General features: G+C 36.9%; 1 protein-coding gene and 1 long non-coding RNA gene across 3 annotated transcripts; one reads left to right on the top strand and one right to left on the bottom strand.

Annotated features, from left to right (window-relative positions):
* Positions 1 to 1069: 1069 nt before the first annotated feature.
* Positions 1070 to 2192, bottom strand: LOC112183431 (NDR1/HIN1-like protein 13). The gene has a single exon (XM_024321811.2). It carries the CDS (start codon positions 2030 to 2032, stop codon positions 1241 to 1243), a length of 792 nt encoding a protein of 263 aa, XP_024177579.1. The 5' UTR covers positions 2033 to 2192; the 3' UTR covers positions 1070 to 1240.
* Positions 2193 to 16843: 14651 nt separating this feature from the next.
* Positions 16844 to 17620, top strand: LOC121051619. Of its 2 annotated transcripts, XR_005806264.1 has the most exons (4): positions 16844 to 16985; positions 17111 to 17218; positions 17360 to 17429; positions 17537 to 17620. It is a non-coding gene; the product is annotated as an uncharacterized LOC121051619 (long non-coding RNA). The 2 variants fall into 2 exon arrangements; XR_005806265.1 differs by lacking the exon at positions 17360 to 17429 and having other exon boundaries at positions 17477 to 17595.
* The last annotated feature ends 2103 nt before the right edge of the window (positions 17621 to 19723 follow it).

Here is a 19723-nt window from a genome sequence, read left to right as displayed (position 1 = left end):
GGTCAGAACCAAACAAGGCCCAGTTTTTCGATGTCGGATTGATAAATAGTTCAACCGTAGCTGGGATTTTATCCCTTGATATTCATTAATCTCCTTCGTTTTGTAGTGGAGAGTGACTCGTGAGAGTTGGGAAAGTTTGAAAAATTATCTTCTGGAGAGACGAACTGTCCCATGAGGAGGAAGAGAATTAAAAGGAGGCTTGAATTGATTTACGTCCTCAATTCAACAAGTAGAAGCAAAATATTTATTACATATACATATATAGTATGTTGCTGACGGATTCAAATTTGCTCACCACTTTTATTTTGTGGTGATATCACTACCCTATTAAAACTTGCCACGTTAACTATAATTAAATACTTAAAATATAATTTTTTAATAAAACATCATGATTAACTATAATTATGTTTTATAACACATGACAGTTTTGTATTGAGCCGTGGTATCGCCACCAAAGTATTAGTGGTGAGCAGATTTGAATCCGTTGTTGACTATATTTGATATAGATGTTCAATTACTGCGGCTTCGATCGATCAATTGAAATTTGAACATTAGTTGTTGATGAGGTTATTCTTTACAGAAAAAGATTACAGAACTGAAGAATTAAAAAAAGTAGAAGCAAATTTAAGCATAGAGAATTAAAAGGAGGCTTGAATTGATTTACGTCCTCAATTCAACAAGTAGAAGCAAAATATTTATTACATATACTATATATGTATGTTGCTGACGGATTCAAATTTGCTTGCCACTTTTATTTTGTGGTGATATCACTATCCTATTCAAACATGTCACGTCATATAAAATTAATTAAATACTTAAAATATAATTTTTTAATAAAACATCATGATTAACTATAATTGTGTTTTATAACACATGACAGTTTTGTATTGAGCCATGGTATCACCACCAAAGTATTGGTGGTGAGCAAATTTGAATCCGTTGTTGACTATATTTGATATAGATGTTCAATTACTGCGGCTTCGAGCGATCAATTGAAATTTGAACATTGAGGTTATTCTCTACATAAAAAGATTACAGAACTGAAGAATTAAAAAACAGTAGAAGCAAATTTAAGCATAGAGACTGAGGCCTTTCTAGTTAAAATGATGATTGATAAGCATCACATTGCAGAACTAATATCGATCTTATCATCGTCCACCATTAACCAAGCAAACAAGAACACAATTGAGAAAATTAAAAACAAATATATCATCACCACCTTTACCAATTACCATCACCTTCATTTCAATGTAGTGTCACAATTTTGCTCAAGGACCTTTGTAGCCGACCCCAATGTGTCCACCTTGAATTTGCATTCAACTACCGCTTTCTCATCCCAACTCTTAAAAAACCCATATTTGATATGTACAGGAAGGTCACTTATTTTCAGACTTAGGGACAACGGCGTCGTCTTCTTCGACCTAGTTTCTTCGATGCTTTCCTGGACCTCGCTAGGCAACTCTGCGCTTGTTCCGTTTAGAACAAGTTTTACGGTGTCCGACTCATCATCATCTAGTTGATCAGATGGAAATTTGCCCTTAGCAATGTCCTTTTGCCTATATAAAAGGGAAGTTCCACCACCATTTTCGAAGCGTATGCTCATCTTATCATTAGGATTAACAGCTTTCAAGGTGATGTCATATCCTAGATCTGAATCCTTGCTGCTGTCTGAAGAATTCGATTGCTTCACTTGGACCTGACTGATAGAGAATGTAGGGTCTTTATGGCTCAAAACGAGGTACCATGTCAACAAGGCTATGCCGAATATGAGGAACAGGACAAGCAAAACGACAAGGAGAGCCCAGCAACAAGACTTGCGTGATTTCTTCTTCGTCACCGGCCGGTGCTTATCGACGAGTATGGCATTTTCAGGGGGCGGCACGCGGTAGATTTGGTCTTTAGGGAAATGGATTACGTATGTTTCGTTGGGTGAGGGGATGGGACCATAGGGTACTAGCTGCGTCTCTGACGTTGGAGCTGGGTCTTCATTGATGTCGTCGGCGCCGGTTGCAGGTGGGCCCCGCTCCTCCATTGTAGAAGGGGGAGCGGTTCACAAATGGAGAGGATGGATGATGAAGGGAGGTAATAAGGGTGAGAAATTTGTGAAATCAGCATGGAAAAAAAATGAGAAGAGCTGGCATGCAAGTAGTTCGATTGGGAAAAAAATTGAGGGGTGAGGGAGAAGCTGGGAGGTTACAACCTACAGACTAAGAAAAGAAAAACCTGTTGGAGAGAGTTTTTTTGGTGAGTTGGTGAAAGATCGAGTACAGCTCCATTGGGCACAAAACGTTCATCCAATCACACATCCCATTTTTGGGTGTTTTACTTGGTCAAAATTGCACAAAGTATTTAATAATTACACCCTGTATTCTCTTCTTCCCTACATCTTTGTCATTGTTTGTTCTATAGAACAAGATTGTTGAGTCAGGCCGGTATATTATTGCATGCAAACTCTGATGTCCCAAATTGATTCAATTTTGAGGTCCTCGATCCATATACATCTGATCATCTATCATCACCTAGTTTTACCGTTACTGTTGGATACGGATGCAAAAAACCTAAAAAATATAATTCTTAGTGTCATCTTTGAGTGAACAAACATATTCACCCCCTATTATGATTAACGCAATTTCACTTTATAAATTCATAATCAAACCGCTCATATTTTAAATTATCTTTTAAAAATCATCAATACAAAAAATCAACCGAATATGAGATCTTTTAACCATCCAATTGTTATGACAGCAATTATTACTATTATGATGAACGGTCAATATATTCCATATGTATGAATGATTAAAAGGTTTCAATTTAATTAACTTTTTACATGATTAATCCTTACATTATATTTTAACATATGAATAGTTGAGATCACAAAATTATATAGTGAAATACGTTAATTCCAATGAGGTGAATGAGTTGTTCACATAAGGAGTGAACTTTCCAAGTATCCAACAGAAAAAACAAAATTTTACTATATCATATAAGGAATCCCATTAAATTATTGAATTTGAGGTATGCTTCCCTAAGGGACAGGTGAATCTAATGGCTGAAATTAAATGCACAGTTTTAAGTTGCCATAATTTAAACTTTTAAATTTAATATATGTGGTTAAGATACACTTGTCTCTCTTATAGTCTCTTAAAACTATTTGATACACAACCTTTGGTCATTGTATGACCAAAACAGAAAGTTTTGGCCAATAAAGTATAAATGGAATATACAAATTCGAAGCTAGCTCTCTCTAACTATTTGTTTTTTTTTTTTTTTTGAATAAATGGTCGGTGCGGCTGCCCTCAATCCTTGATTAATGAAATTGTTGAATACAAGGGGAGGACATTGAGCCTAAACCCTTGATTACAATAAGCAACTAGAGAATTTCCCTAAATGATATTATGAATCTCTACAAATTACTTGTATTCTAACAAGTACCAACTAGCAAAGAGTGCTCTATTGGCTACTCCATTTGTTTTAACGTAAGGGTGACATAAAGGAAAAATAACTTGATTACAACGTAGCATAATTATCAATTGCACAGTTTTCTTACTATGTTGCCGCCGGAGGATAAATCCGACGTCAAATAGTATATGATGGGGTTGTACCATATGATTACTTTAGGTTATACATTTCACTTTTTTTTTTTTTTTGAAATAAGGACCTGTGCGACTGCTCTTAAGCCTTGATTAATGAAACTACATAATACAATTAGGGGGCAGGAGACCCAGGTTACAATAAGCAATGAGAGAACATCTTGAAAAATAGCAAGAGTCTTCACTAAAATATATATTCTAACATGCACCAATTAACAAAAAGTGGTCTGCGCTACTCTATTTGCTTTACAGTAATGGTGGCATGCCGGAAAGATAAAGCTAAAAAAGAATGCCATATAAAAATTAAACCTGCTTTCCCATTGTGATGCCAACCCAAAAACCTAAAGACACAACGTTTCATCTTTCCACTAGGAGGTTGCACTCATTTGACGAAGCAACCGATACGTCTCCTCACTAGAACAGACAAGGCACCTAGAGTGAACACACATGCAGGTACAAAAATAGGGACTTATTCCAAGTATGGAAATTGAAAGTATAAAATAAAAACAAAGACCAACAATTGCCCATGCCTAGGCCCAACCACTACTCAAGGGATCGGGTAAAGAGATCACGCTGGCCCATTGGACAAGCCCAGCTTAGTTCATGCGAATCCACTACCAAAGCACCACCACCCTGTAACCCACACCACCATCTCCTTCTAACCACCCCCTTCAACCAGCGAGAGACCTCCTCCGTCATGCGCATTAATTAACATACCAAGATCCAAATTCAGTTGACCATCATATCTGAACCAAAGCAAATTAGCAATGACAGTGAAGAGGATATCACCCAATCTAAGCCTTGCCTCTGCCAGCCGACCGCTACCAGACAACCAGAACCCATGTCGCACTAGATTTTATACACTTCATTTTAGAACAATAAACATTTCAAAGCTAGTATTAAAAAAATGAAGGAAAAACATTGCAGTAATAGCGGGATGGATGAGTCTCTTCCTAGTTTTAGTATAAGCAGAAGGCTCTCTATCACTTTTGATTCCCTCTTTTCCTCTTATGATATTCTGTTTCATGATCTCCTTTAATTATCTTCAGATGATCATGTACATTTAAACTTACTTCGTCTCATGAAATTGTACAGAAGTTCTACATATATTCAGTATTTGTTTGTTTGTTTATTTTTTTTTTTAAGGGGAAGGAAAATGATTCTATTGATTGAAAAATTATATGACCATACTAGGTCAACTTAGAGTAACCACATCACCATGACAGTTTCATCATAATATCCCAGTCATAAGCCGGCCATACTAAAAATCATCCTAGCTAATGGTACTCAATACAATTTGGTATGCTCACTTATTTAAAGGATTAAACTAGCCAAGAGAAAATACTAACCAAAAGAAAATAACGTACACTTTAAAATAAACCCTAACCTAAATCATACCCATCCACCTAAATTTTAATTAAATGCAGTCGCCTAAGAACATATTGTCGTACATGCAGTAGCATGAAACAAATAAGGGAAGGCCTCCATAAGCCAGCTAAGGTCAAAAATGTGCTACACCTCCTAAAGGGACCACCCCAAACCAAACCCAAGTCATAGACAGAAAAAGAGATAGGCTCATCACTATCGCCAACCTTGATATTGCACATACGTCGCTGTGGACGCTCAACACCACGCGCTGCAAGCTGGACAAGAAGTTGCCCCTACTATAGATCACTACATTGATGCCGTCGAGAGCCCTATTAGATCAGCAAGCCCACAATAGAACATCAGATTACTGCTAGACACAGCAACCTATAATCACTTATGTAATCACTTGAAACCACCGCAGGGGATTAGATCAAATCCCCCTAGCAATAGCCACACAAACGAGAATGATCCGAAGAGTAAGCCGACTCGACGACCCACCACCCATACACCACCACTGGGAAGTACGGAAAGCACCGTCTTAGGACGCCTGCAAATGCTTGCAAGAAAGCCTAAGTTTCCACTACGGTTGTGCATGAGGTGTGTTCTTAAGGGTTGAGAACTTGAGAATAATTATCTTCAGTGTTTGATTGAGACTGCTAAAGACGGTACAATCTTTCAAGATATGTTTAGAAAATCATAATCTTCCAAGAGATTTTTTGATATGATAATGGAAATATTAATTTAAAGATAAGTGTCAAAATTTCAATTAGTCCAAAATACTGAAATAGTATTCAAAATTGTACACAAGCAAATTTTAACGTATGAGAAAGAAGAATAAATTTTTCCTTTTTGGAGAATAGTGCTTCCTATTCATATATCCCAAATTGACATTTAAACCTCCCTCAATTTTTGAACTATTTTTGTTCCCTTATACTCATTCACTATGCCAAAAAGGCCTTCAGACGACACACTTCAGACGACATAAGTTTTGTTTTATGTCGTCTGAGTTTTTCAGATGACATAATTTTTTTTTTTTCTGTTGTCTGAATATACACTAAAACTATACTGGTTTAATTTGGAAAAATAGTGAGCATTCAGATGATACATTTGTGTAGTTGTAGAAGGCGGTGATTTCCTATCTCAAATTTGGATAAACGGTGAGCATTCAGACAACACATTTGTGTAGTTGTAGAAGGTGGTGATTTCCTATCTCAAATTTAGAGGGAATATCCAAAAGTTGATTGAGTCTTTTCCCTCTCAAATAGCCACGCCCTAGTTGACTAGAAAATGTTGTGACATTCAGATAACATTTAAATGTTGTCTAAATGTAGGGGTTGTTTTAAAATTTCCCAAGTTATTTTGACTTGTGCTATTTGACATATATCCCTCGCAATTAAGTCACTTTCGATCTGTCCTAGCCTTCTCATCACTAGATCTCTCAGCTCGACCTAGAACGTTAACCCGTAAAAGCCTAAACACCAGCCTCGCTCTCTCCTTCTCAGTTAGCTCTACCATAACTCGATTCTCACTCTCTCTCCTTCATAATCTGACTTTCTCGATTCATCAACCTTAGTCTCTACTTCGTCTTTCACGTCCAGATTAATGGAGCTCTGCAACAACCAGCAAAGCTATTTTTGATTCGGATATTGGTAAGCAATTTAGGGTTTCAATCGTTTTTTAGTTTTGGGTTTCAACTGGGTTCAATTGATTTTAGTGTTTGATTTAGATTCGGTTTTTTCTGTTTCTATTTGGGGATGGGGCGATTGAATATCATTTTTCCTTTTATCCTCGATTCGGTGTTCCGATTGCTGAAAACTCAAACCTCTCTCACTCTCTCTCACTCATTCTCTCTCTCTCTCTCTCTCTCTCTCTCTCTCTCTCTCTCTCTCTCTCTCTCTCTCTCTCTCTCTCTCTCTCTCTCTCTCTCTCTCTCTCTCTCTCTCTCTCTCTGTCACCCTACTTGACAGTAGACGGCGGCGGAATGGTGAAGGTTCATTGACTCTTGTCTTGATGTTAGTTTGCTTTGGAATTTTGTTGAAACAGACGAAAAGAAAAGAAGAAGAGGAGGAAGAAGAGAAGAAGAAGAGGGAGACGGGAAGAAATTGATGCTCGATTCCAACAGAAATTGAGTAAACTAATCATCCTAGGTATTCTATGATGGGTTTGAATTTGTTTGATTTATTTTTTTGTCGTCTCTCATCTTTTCTATTATTATACATAACCGTTTTGGTTTTTCCTGTTCAACAACCAATCTAAGTAGTTTTCAATTGACCTGGGTTTGGATTTTGTAGGGGTACTGTTCCTGCTACAGTTCGAGGTTTGAGTGATTGATTTGAGGAGGTTGAAGGTGAGTTTTTAATTTTGGGTAATTTCAAAACAACTGAAAAGAGAGAAATCTTTCACTACTATTACAGTTCAATTGCTTTGGGGGTCATTTATGTTGAGAAGGTGAGGTTCAATTGTTTTGTGTCTGAGTTCCTTGGATGGTGATTATGCATCTTTGGTTTAACTCCTTTAATTTGTCGTGAGGCCAAATTTACTTCAGTTAAGCTTTGTGTGCTGCACTCTGAATTGATTGTCTTGATGTTCTTCCTTTCTAGTCACAAGCCCACTATGAAAGGATTTTGTTTTTTTTTCAATTTCTGGGATTGGCTTAATCTCATTCGTTTAATATAGAGCCACCACCAAATGATCAAGGTGAGGGAAGAGAACAAGACTTAATTAAATTTTAGCACCTGGGCAATTTTGGTTCCAATAAATGCTTTGATAATTCTGTGCTCGAACAAAGGTGTGTCACTTCACACTTGATTGTCAAAGATCAAACTTTTATGATTGAATTAGAATGCCACCGTCAGCACTTCTTCTTTGATGTTTCTATGTCGCCACCTCTTCAGAGCTTTTTAACTTTATTGTCTTTTGTTGGCCACACTTTGATACCATGCGAAACACATTAATAATTAAGTTTCCTTCAATCTACGACACTAGAACCAAATTCACTTTTTCTTTGTGCTTTGTCAACTCCGAAAGGATTTTAATTTTGATGAACCCTTTGTACAGGTATAAGGCAAGGACAGTAGTTGCTCTCAAAGTTCCAGAGTTTCAACTTGAGAGTGAGTCTCTGTCTATTTATACTCAAATATGTAATAGTGCGTTGCTAAGGTACTTTCTTTTTCCTCAATATTTACTATTTCCAAAACTGGTTTTTTTCTTTAACTTTTTCAAAGATTCATTTCTGTATAAGTAAGGTATGCTTGCAAGGAAAAACAAGATAGAAGGAAATTGGGTGGCCCTGCATCTGTGATACATATAACAATTAATAGTTTTCTGTTTATTATCTTGAGCTTAGTATTTTTCCTTCCCATTTGGTTTATGGTTAATGTTTTTCATCAAATCCCTTTAAAATGCTTTATCAATAATTATTGTCATGATGCAAAGAAGGGCCCTTGAAAATATTAGTGTTAGTATCAAAAATTGTTTTCTGAAATCAAAATTGTGCATTTGAGAAAATAGTACGTGTCAATATTTGAGATTGATTTTTCTCCTGTTCCATCTGCTGCTGAATAATTAGCCCAGATCTAGGTCTGTTTTCTAGGTTTGTTTAGTGTTTCTAACTTGAAAGTTTGCTCTGGTAAAATGGTTAGCTTCCTAAGCAGTTTACTAGCATTAGATGGCAGTCAAAATTCGCTATTCCATTATTTTTTGGTTTAAGACTGAGCTTATTATCTTAACGTTGCACCTACTTTGATTTGGCCTGTATTAACTTGCAAAAATACAGTTCACATCCGAACTGAAAGGAACATTTAATGAGGTTGCAAATGTCTTCCAAGACTGATTCTAGCTATGATAGAAGGGTATAGAGAAATTTATAAAAGAAATCTCTTGTTGTATGCCTAATTTAGGTTTAATTTGTACTGGGGATGGTTTATTTTCAGTGCAAAAGTACAATTTAGCATCCCTTAATTAATTACCCAATCTTTTATCTCTTGATGTATGCCTAATTTAGGTTTAATTTGTTTAAATCTTGTTGTCTTGTTATTATTATTTTTTTTGTTATAATCTTGTTGTCTTGTATGTTTAAGTATTTAACCTGCATATAGCCTTTATATATTTTGGCTATAACTAATTCTATATTTTTCCCCTCTTTTTTGCAGCCTTATGTTGACTTTGGATTACAACTTATAGGAGTTGATCTTATGTCAATACCTGGCCTTTACAGATTTGTTCAGGTATAATGACTTTCTGTGGATGTCATTTTCAGATGTGTAGCCCCATGTAGAAAATACTTGTGCACTTGCTAAGCCCAAGTACAAAGCCGACTTATTAATAAAGACTCCCAATGAAGAAGCTATAGTTGCAAAGTGTCTAGGCCAGAGTAAACTTTGATGACTTGCATAACTAAAGGCAGCTTCATAAACTACGAGTCATGTTTATGTACATATACACATATAGGAAGAACTTCCCACCCATCGAAACTGCAATATTCACACAGTAATAATTTCTATTGAGGTTTAGAAAGTCCACAGAAAGTGTGCATAATATCCTGTTATTACCATGAGATGCATGACTATGAAAAGGAACTGCCATAGTTCTTATGTTTTGTAACATGTTTCTTCTGTTTTGTTGGCCTTGATAGGGAAATTTGGTGGAACAAAAGGATTTGTGAAGGAAGGCTCACTGCTAGTAGTGTAGAGAAAAACAGAAGCCCGGCTTTTTTTTCTATAAATTTCTGGTGAGTTTTCAATGTCTGTGCTTTAATACATTATGTAGTTAGCAACTATCTAATTATCCTTTTGTTCATATCTTTGCCTACACAAAATGATTATATGTTTACTGCTAGCTAGTTGAGTATAATAATAAGTTCATTTTTATTTCTTGATAGAATATTGTATTACTTTGTATAATAAAAGTTTGAGCATGGAATGCAATCTGATCATTAGAATTGTCATGGATCGATGTAATTGGTGCAGCTCTATGTGAATGAATTTGTATGTGTTAAGACCACTCTTAGCAGTACTAGTCTTAATGAGTATATTGTATAGTAAAAGTATAAGCATGTTAAAAGTATAAGCAACGGTATCTTTCAGATAGAGACAGTATTTAAGTGTGTTTTGTTATATATGAAGGAACCTATATATTTAAGATGGATAAGTCATGGATGCATGCTGATAGAAGATCAAAGAAGTTTGAGCTAGGAGTAGCAGAGTTTCTCAAGTTTGCTGAGTCTAATGCCAATAACAAAAACAAGATTTCTTGTCCTTGCTTGAAATGTAGTGACACGGAGGGATTTTCTGTTGGAGTTATTAAGGATCATATATTTTGGAATGGTATTAACGAGAGTTATAAGCATTGGAGGTGGCATGGGGAAGCCACTACATCTGTTATGAATGACAATAGAGTTGAATTTGAAACTGTATATTGGGAACCTGGGATGGGAGAGAATGATTGGAGCTTTGGAGAAAGTGAGGATGAGCAGATTTCCGAAGACTCTAATGAGTTTTTGAAGTATGTAGAGGATGGGGATCAACCTTTGTACCCAGGTTGTACCAAGACAACCAAGCTCAATTTGAAAGCAAAGCATGGAATGACCGATGCTTGCTATTTAGATATGATTATGATGATTGGGGATCTGCTTCCTGAAAGAAATCAGGTTCCTTTGTCTTTGTATGAAGCGAAAAAGACACTTAGTGCTTTAGGGATGGAGTATGAAAAAATTCATGCATGTCCTAATGACTGCATCTTGTATAGACAGCAGCATGTCGATGCTCTTATCTGCCCCAACTATGGTGTTCCAAGGTGGAAATTGGGTAGGGATAAAACTGTGAAAGAAGGGATACCTGCGAAGGTTTTATGGTACTTTCCACCAATCCTAAGGTTCAAACGAATGTATCAATCGACCAACACAGCTAAGAATCTTACTTGGCATGAGTCTAGTAGAAAGAAAGATGGAATGATGCGACACCCAGCTGATTCTCCTACTTGGGAATTACTTGACAAACAATATCCAGAATTCAGTAGCGACCCTAGAAACCTCAGACTAGCCCTATCTTCTTATGGATTTAACCCGCATAGTTCTCTCAGCAGCAAGTATTCTTGTTGGCCAGTTATACTTGTCACATATAATCTTCCTCTATGACTTTGTATGAAGAGGAAGTTTATGATGTTGAAATTGTTAATATCGGGACCAAAGCAATCTGGTAACGATATCGACATCTACTTGCAGCCACTAATAGACGATCTGAAAGTATTGTGGGATGAGGTTGAGGGAGTATACGATGCACTAAGAGGGGACTACTTCAAATTGAAAGCGGTGCTGCTGTGGACTATTAATGACTTTCCCGCCTACGAGAACTTGTCTGGTAGCATTGTTAAATGATACAATGCTTGTCTAATATGCCTTGACCAGACTCAACCTTATAGGTTAAAGAGAGGTAAAAAAAGGGCATTCATGAGGCATCGCAGGTTCCTACCTAGACATCATCCGTATAGGAAACAGGCTGCTGCTTTTGACAACACCGTAGAGGAGGACCTACCTCCTCTACCATTAACCGGAGAGGAGGTGTTTTCTAGAGTAGAGGGTCTGAATTATGTGTGTGGGAAAAAGAAACGCTCTCCTCCTGCCAAGGGTGTTGAAGACCAAGCAGACCTTGCTGGAAAAAGAAGTTTGTCTTCCTTGAACTAGAGTATTGGAAATATATTCCCAAACGACATAATCTCGATGTCATGCACATCGAGAAGAACTGCTGTGATGCCATCATTGGTATGCTGCTGAACATTCCCAGGAAGACAAAGGATGGGGTTGCAGCGCGTTTGGACATGGTGGAGATGGGTATTAGGGCTGGTTTGAACCCAAAAGTTGGTGCCAAAATGGATAAATTACCTCTGGCTAGTTGGAACTTGATGCTTGCTGAAAAAAAAATAGTTTGTGGCTCTTTTTTGAAATGACGGTTCCTGTTAGGTTTTCATCAAATATAAGGAATCTTGTGTCTATGGAGGATTTAAAACTTGCTGGTCTGAAATCGCATGACTGTCACACTATCATGCAAATTCTTCTTCCTGTTGCTTTACATTCTGTTCTTGAGAAGCCAGTTAGGTATGCGATCATCCGCTTCTGCCTTTTCTTGAAGGCAATATGTGCTAAAGTGATCGATGTTTCGAAGCTGGAAAAAATGCAAGCAGACTTGGTGGCTACTGTTTGCTTATTGGAGAAGTACTTCCCTCCTTCATTTTTCGACATTATGATCCATCTAACTGTGCCTCTCGTAAGAGAAGTTCAGCTTTGTGGTCCAGTATTTTTTCGGTGGATGTACCCCTTCGAGAGGTACATGAAAGTCTTTACAGGGTGGGTTAGATGTCGAATGCATCCCGAGGGATGCATAGCAGAGTCTTATATTGTCAAAGAGGCTGTTGAGTTTTGCATTGAACGTATGCTTACTGATGCTTCTACTACTAGAATCCCTGAAAGTTCCAAACCATGAGCCCGTAATGCATCCAAACCGCTATCAGGTGCTACCATGATTTCTGTCTATGGCAAGGAGATGCATCAAGCACATCTGTGTATATTGCAGAATACCGAGGATGCAAGTCCTTATTTCATGTAAGTCATAAACTTTTAATTATCATCAGTTTTCCTACAGTCCATGAATTGATTCAATATTTTGTTACTTAAATCATTGAGTTTTGTGTGTTTGATATTCAGTGAACATCTGGAATTGTTGAAGCTTCTCAATCCAAGGTTTTCCAAAAATGAAAAATGGCTGAAGGATAAACAAAACCAGACCTTTGCTTTCTGGTTAAAAGAGAGGGTATGTGATCATATACTTGATTGTTAATATATAAGTTGAAAAAAAAATAAGATTTCAACATTACGCTAATGTATTATATTATTGATTTGAAGGTTTCAAATGAACTGCAGTTTCCGGACAATAATGTTTCGGAAACAATGAGGTGGATGTCATGTGGACCGAATCATGTAGTGCAGACCTTTAGTGGATACCAGGTTAATGGTGTTGATTTCAACACTAAGGAGCGGGACAATGTGCGATCAGTGCAAAACAGTGGGGTTTTTTTTGTGGCTGATGCAATGCAAGTTTCTAGTGCAAAGGATAAAAATCCCAAAACTGATTATATGGACTTCTATGGTGTCATACAACAAATATGGGAGGTGGACTGCTACAAGTTTAGGGTACTGTTGTTTCAATGTGATTGGGAGAATGTTAGGGGTATTAAAGTAGATGAACTAGGGTTCACATTGATCAATCTGAATAGGAAAGGTCATCTTAATGATGCTTTTGTCTTAGCTACCCATGTTAAGCAAATATTTTACATTGAGGATCCCCTCAATTCTCAATGGTCAGTGGTAGTAAGGGTCCCAGATAGAGACTATCAAGGGGCTGATTCGGAGGAGGAGTTACAAGATATTGAAGTAGAACAACAGCCATTTGAAGCAACAATGCCATCCATCGAGACTCTTGATAATATAGATGGTGATCAGATAGCAATTATATGCGTCCTAGAGATGAAGCAATATGGGTGGAAATGACTGCAATCAACGTGGCTGAGGGAAAAAAAACATTTAGTTAATGTTGTTTGTGCGTGATTGATTTATTTTAGAATGCCTACATATATGTACTGATGTGTTTGATGAAACATGTATATTAACACTTCCAATTATGTTAGTTATTTCATTGTCTTCTGTGCTGTTTAATTTTGAGTTGTGTTAGTAATTTCATTGCTTTATGTGTTAGTTATTTCATTGTTTTATGTGTTTTTGTTTCATTTGTTTATTGACATTAATTGTTAACATATATTATGGGGCTAACTGTGTTTATTGTGTATTGCAAGTCATGGCTCCATCTGCAAGCACATCGAAAGTTGCTAGATCTATAGCCTTAAGGATAAAGGCGGTGCAGATGAAACGTAGTAGAAAAACTGTCTCTAAACCACCTATTAATTACTTCTCCAAATCGTAAACTTGCTACCTCCAAGAAGGCTGAAGCAAGACTGACAGAAGCCAACAAGGCTACCTTCCCTAGGAGAAGTCCGCGAAAACATAAAGCTACTCAGTCCAGCAAGGATGCATCCGCTAGGAGAAGTATGCCACCGCCTAAAGCAGTAAATTCCAAGAAGGCTGTGGCAGCAAAGAAGTCGTCGTCCGGTCATAAGTCTGCAAAGAGCAAGTCATCCGAGGATTCTGATGATGATGACAACATCACTGGTGGATTGAGGTTGCTTAAGCGAGGGATGGTAACCATGAATAAAATCACTAGGCGACTGATTCGAGGAAAGAAGCTAAAGGTGAATTATAATGCGGATGGAGAGCCAATTGGGAAGGCAGCTAAGGAGATGCAGTCATACGTTAGGATGTTGGCACACACCAAGATCCCAATATCTATAAATGATTGGAGAAATGTGTCTTTGGATGAAAAAGACAAGATTTGGAATAGTATCCAGGTAAACAATCAGTCTATATATAAGTTGTTGCTAGCTGTTCACTAATTTACATTTCATTATTCTTATTTTAAAAAAAAAAAAAGTAATTAAAGCTATGATACTTTGACATTGTTAATGCGTAGGATGCTTATGTGGTGCCAAAAGAATGGAAGAAATTGGTGATTACATCAGCCGGCCACAAATGGAGAGAGTTCAAGAGCAAACTAACCAACTGGTACATTATTCCCTATCTGGATTCTCCTGAACTTTTACAGTTCCCTCCAGATGATTATCGATCAATTAAGGTAGATGAATAGAATACGTTCGTGGCTGATAGAACTTCACGACAATTTCAGGTTTGTCTAATACCATACTCGGACATGCAGTTGTGGAACAGTTTATGCATTATTAGTTATTGTTTTATGCAAATACTAAAATATAATGCATAATTCTACATATACTTTGTAGGTACTCCGTGAAAAGCAGATAATAAAGAGGAAGGAGAATAAGTATTCTCATCGAATGTCACGGAAAGGATATGCTAACTTCCAAGAAGAACTGGTCAATATTCGTCTTACAAATCTATTTACAATATATTTGTTATTCTTTTTGGTTTACACCAAACTGATCATGATGTCACACGTATGTATTCATATTTATAGGATGAAAAAATACCGATTGAAGAATTAGATCGTGCTACGATGTTGATAAAGACCCCGCAAGACAAGAGTGGCAACTTCAAAGGGCCAGCAGTGAAGAAGAAGGTCGAAAAAATTGCAAGTTCAGTTTTTTGTAATTGTTAATTTTTTTTTTCATGTTTTGTATCCCAAGGATAATTTTTGTGTGCTATGATTGATGTCTATATCAGGAAAGTTTGAAGAGAAAAGTGTTTGAAGGAGAAATCAACCCTTAAGGAACAGATGATATTCTGACTTTGGCGTTGAGAAATCCTGAGTATCCTGGTAAGGTACGCGGTGTTGGTGGCTTCGTCAAGCCTTCGGCATATTTTCATCTACCTAAACGCCAAATGCTAAATGTAGAAGATAGTGTCAGGGTTAGTGTTAAGAAGATACTAGCAAATGAGAAATAAAATATCATTGCTCAGGAAAGAGCCAAATGGGAGTTGCAGATGGAGCAACAAATTGCTAGGGAAAGAGCAGCTTGGGAGGAAAGGTTTCAGAAGTTAGAAGCGATGGTTAATGGGAAAGAGTTGCCAGCTGACTTACCCAAACCTGTGACACCACTGAATGATTTAGGCTCTGGCCAGGGCAGCTGTTCAAGGCAACTTGACAAGGCTGGTTTGAAAGCTATTGAAATTGAAGCCGCAAAACTGCCAAGAAGAAGTTAGATTTAGGGGAGGACCAACAGAAAGTAGTTGAGGAGAATGAAGTCTTTGTGGATGGGGAGCTAAACATCAGACTAACCTTGATTATTGAGGATGAGGTTAGGAATGATTTAACTCCGAACAAAAAATGCAGTTGTGGAGCCAATGCAAATGCCGGTAATTAATCGCTACCCTAGTTTTACTTTCTTTTTCCTTACAATTAGTTTTCTTTTCTTTTCTTTACAATTACATTTGATCAACCATGTTGATGACAGTGCTGCCTCAAATGTGACTAATGCTTACATATTTTTTGGTTTGAATTAGCAGGTTCAGTCCACCAATATTGTCCAGTCAGGGTGTAAACTTGCAATAGATTCATTGGACAACATAGTGGCTGAAAGAACGATCATTCAAGTGCATGTTGACTCCACCAAGCAAACTATCCATGGTGTTCCATTGGCTAAGGAAAATGTTCGAGCGTCGATCACCAAATCTATTGTTGCTAATGCTTTGCTACCAATTCCTATTAAGGATGAGATTATGTTTGTCCACGATGCAATTGGTACATGCGTTGCTTGGCCTAGAGACTGGGTTATACCCACTGCAGCTGATGCAAAGGTAATGTAGTTTGCTTAAATTATTTGTCATTTTTAACCTTTCTATTCTTACCAAAATGACCATGTGAGCTACAATATTACATGATATAGAAATACTAATCATGCAATGTTATTTTTTATATCAATTGCAGCAACAAAAGCATAAAATTATGAGGAGGAAAAAGAAGGATATATATGATGATTTTTTTTATCATGATGATTTGGACAAGCTTCCACTCAATTTGCCTCCACCACTTAAGACGTTGGCCACATGGGCTAATGATAACTTGAAGGATGAGATCACCATCCACACAACCTTAGGCGAGGAATTATTTGGATATCCAAAAAAGGTCGCCATCTTCAGAAGGGATGTGTATGCCATGACCAACATGAAGGAGTTTTCTGGCAGCTGCATTGTGATGTATATGAGGTCTGTAATGCATTTTAAATGAAGCTGTTAATTCAGTGTTAGTGAATGATATTTTGAGACTTGTGGTTTTACAGCTTCATTTATCAAGTGTTGAAGAAATCGAAGATGCTTGACATGATTGGCTTCGTAGATCCCGCTAATACTGGTGTCATTGGCTACGGAAATCCGACTGAACGGGCTCGTTCTTTGTCAGTTTCTTATGAAAGAGGGAAGCCTGGTCTGATTTTTTGGGTCCCCTATAATTCAGGGTACAAAAGCTTCATTCATTCATTTTTGTTTTTGTAAATATTGACTTCTGATCTCATAAATATAGCAATGCAAGTACCTAGATCAAATTCGTGTTGGTATTGATTATCATAAATTTGAATGCCAGCTGTCATTGGATGTTGACGGTGGCGAACCCCACTGAAGAAGTTCTGTATTTCATGGATCCGCTAAAAAGGTGACTCATCACCAGTGAATAGAGAACTATTGTGGACAAGTAAGTGCAGCTAGCTTGTTGGTTTTTTGTTGGTATTATGTACAAAACGGTTTAGTCCTCTTTTTTTGGAGATCTCTATCGATTCTCAATTTATAAGTTGTTAGTTTCATCATAATTTTGTGTATTGTGTTATTGTTGAAGCTCCATCAAAATATTCAATGCACAAAAACATAGGAAAGGCCGAAATACAGTTCAATGGAAAAACTGTGCAGTATGTGTTCCCCATCTAGCTAACTATTTATATTTGCATTTTTCCAGTTCAGGCAAGGTTTATTAGGTACTGAAAATATTTATTTGTTTCACGGCATTTCGGAGCAGATGGTGGATAAGACTTGTGGATATTGGATTACGCATTACATGAGGGATATAGTGGAGGACAAAAACCAAGAGTGGAGTGCTAAGGTAATCAGTAACTAATCTATTGTACTAGTGATTTATTGGATTAATCCATTGTGATGCGTAACTAAGCTTCTGTCCTTGCAGTGGGAAACAAAAGCAAATCACTATTACACAATGGAGAATGTTGATGCTGTCCGGGCAGAGTGGACAAAGTATGTTATGAAGTTCAAAGATAACTAGTGCATGTGTAGGTTAACTAGTAGTTGGAGATATGTAGCATCAACTTTTGGACATGCATAGTTGATATATATATATAGGCCAGATTTTGATTGCAGTATTGCTAGCTATTTTGCTATGTTGTTTAGTTAGTTGCCCACATTGTTTAGTGCTTTTGGTTTATTAGCAAGCAGTACTGCATACATATCTTTTGCTGGTTGCCCAGATTAGTAGATATGGGCCATTTAGAACTGATGCTGATGACTGGGTTTGTGTACATGAGACAATGGTGGATTAATGGAAATTGCAATGAATGATTTTGGATGTGGATTTTATAGTTTCAGGAATAGCCAATTTTAATTTCTAGAATGCATGCATACCAATTGTACAGGGAACTACTAAAATGTGTCGTCACAAACTGCAAGCTACAACAAAAGCACACCAAAACGTGTGATTGTAGCTGCACAGACACAACACAAAAACCAATAAGAAGTCTATTGCCTTTTTGACAGTGGGACAACAGAAAAATTGTAATCTGAAAGGCAAAACAACAACATAGTTAGATGAAAGTATTGACAAAAGTGTATAACAACAACAAATAAGTGTGATTGGACGTGATTACAGACAATATAAAACACGTACTATTAGTGGTCCTTTTTATATTCAGACCACAAATATTTGTCGTCTAAATAATCTCAAACGACAGTAAATTGTCGTCGTAATGAGACTGACATAACAGAAAGAATATGATATCTATTTTCTAAACCATTTTCCAACATCACATATGTATAATTTCAAATCCTTTCACACAACACTAAAATGTCATACAAACCTACCCTAAAACGACACTTAATTGTCCTTTGATGCTCTTTACGACCACATATAATTGTCGTTTAAAGTAAATTAGCACAACCTTTAATTTTTGTTGTATGAGAGAAGACACTACATATGAGTCTTCATATTTCTTATTTAAGGGCATTCAGACCACACAAATAAGTCTTGCAAATATGCTTCAAACAATAGCATTTAAAAAATACTGTGGTTGTTTTGTTTATCAGACAATACAAAATTGTTGTTTGATGCTTTTAAAAATACAGATCACAATGTTCCCAAAATGCAAAACTCATTAGACAACATAAGACTTTTATTTTTTTTATGTCGTCTGATGCCCCCAAGAGACGACACTGTACTAGACTACACATTTTTGTTCGTTCAGACGATAGAACAGTTTTATCATCTGAAGGCCATTTTGGCACACTACACCAAAAACGTTAACACACAACACTTTTTGCACAACGGAAAAAAAAAAGTGTTGTGTGATGAAGAAAAGTGAATCACACAACATGTTTAGTAAACTTACGTTGTATAAGGTGGTTAAAATTTTGAAGTTTTTGTTTAGAAGGTCATTGCACAACGGTTACAAGAATAATCTGTTGTGTGAATAAATAAAAAATTGCGGGAGATTTCCCTCCTAGATGGACTCAAATTTTGCTCCAAATTATACCCTAGATACCACTAAACTGTACAACAGTTTAGTTACTTGTGCTGTAGGAGTATGCTTGCAAATCATCATACAATGGTTTTTAACGTTCCGTTATGCAAGTGACTGGCAAATTTGGAGAAGTCTCCAAAATGACATTCATTCTCCCCCCAAAACGAGCAAATTTGGCTTCAATGGTTTATCATGCTTGCAAGTTCCTACAACGTAATAAACTATTTCTGTTGTGTGATTGAAAAATGCCTAACCTCAGCGCCAAAACTGAAATTTTGATTGCACAGGCGGGAAATGTCCATCTTTGTTCCCTCAGCTTTGCTACACTTCAGACAACATATAGAAGTCTATATGTTGTCTGAGTAATTAAAAAAAAAAAAATTAATGCGTGGTGCCTGATATGACTCGAGGGCACCATTACACACACTTAACCATATTAGCCATTTTTCAAGTCTAAG

Source organism: Rosa chinensis, chromosome 2 (assembly GCF_002994745.2).
Source record: "Rosa chinensis cultivar Old Blush chromosome 2, RchiOBHm-V2, whole genome shotgun sequence".
Classification (NCBI taxonomy): domain Eukaryota; kingdom Viridiplantae; phylum Streptophyta; class Magnoliopsida; order Rosales; family Rosaceae; genus Rosa; species Rosa chinensis.
Note: the sequence above shows the minus strand (reverse complement) of the source record. Positions and strands in the feature narration are given on the sequence as shown.

What these genes read in the sequence shown, in the direction of transcription:
- LOC112183431 (XM_024321811.2), bottom strand. Translation starts at nt 2,032, where the DNA reads ATGGAGGAGCGGGGCCCACCTGCAACCGGCGCCGACGACATCAATGAA.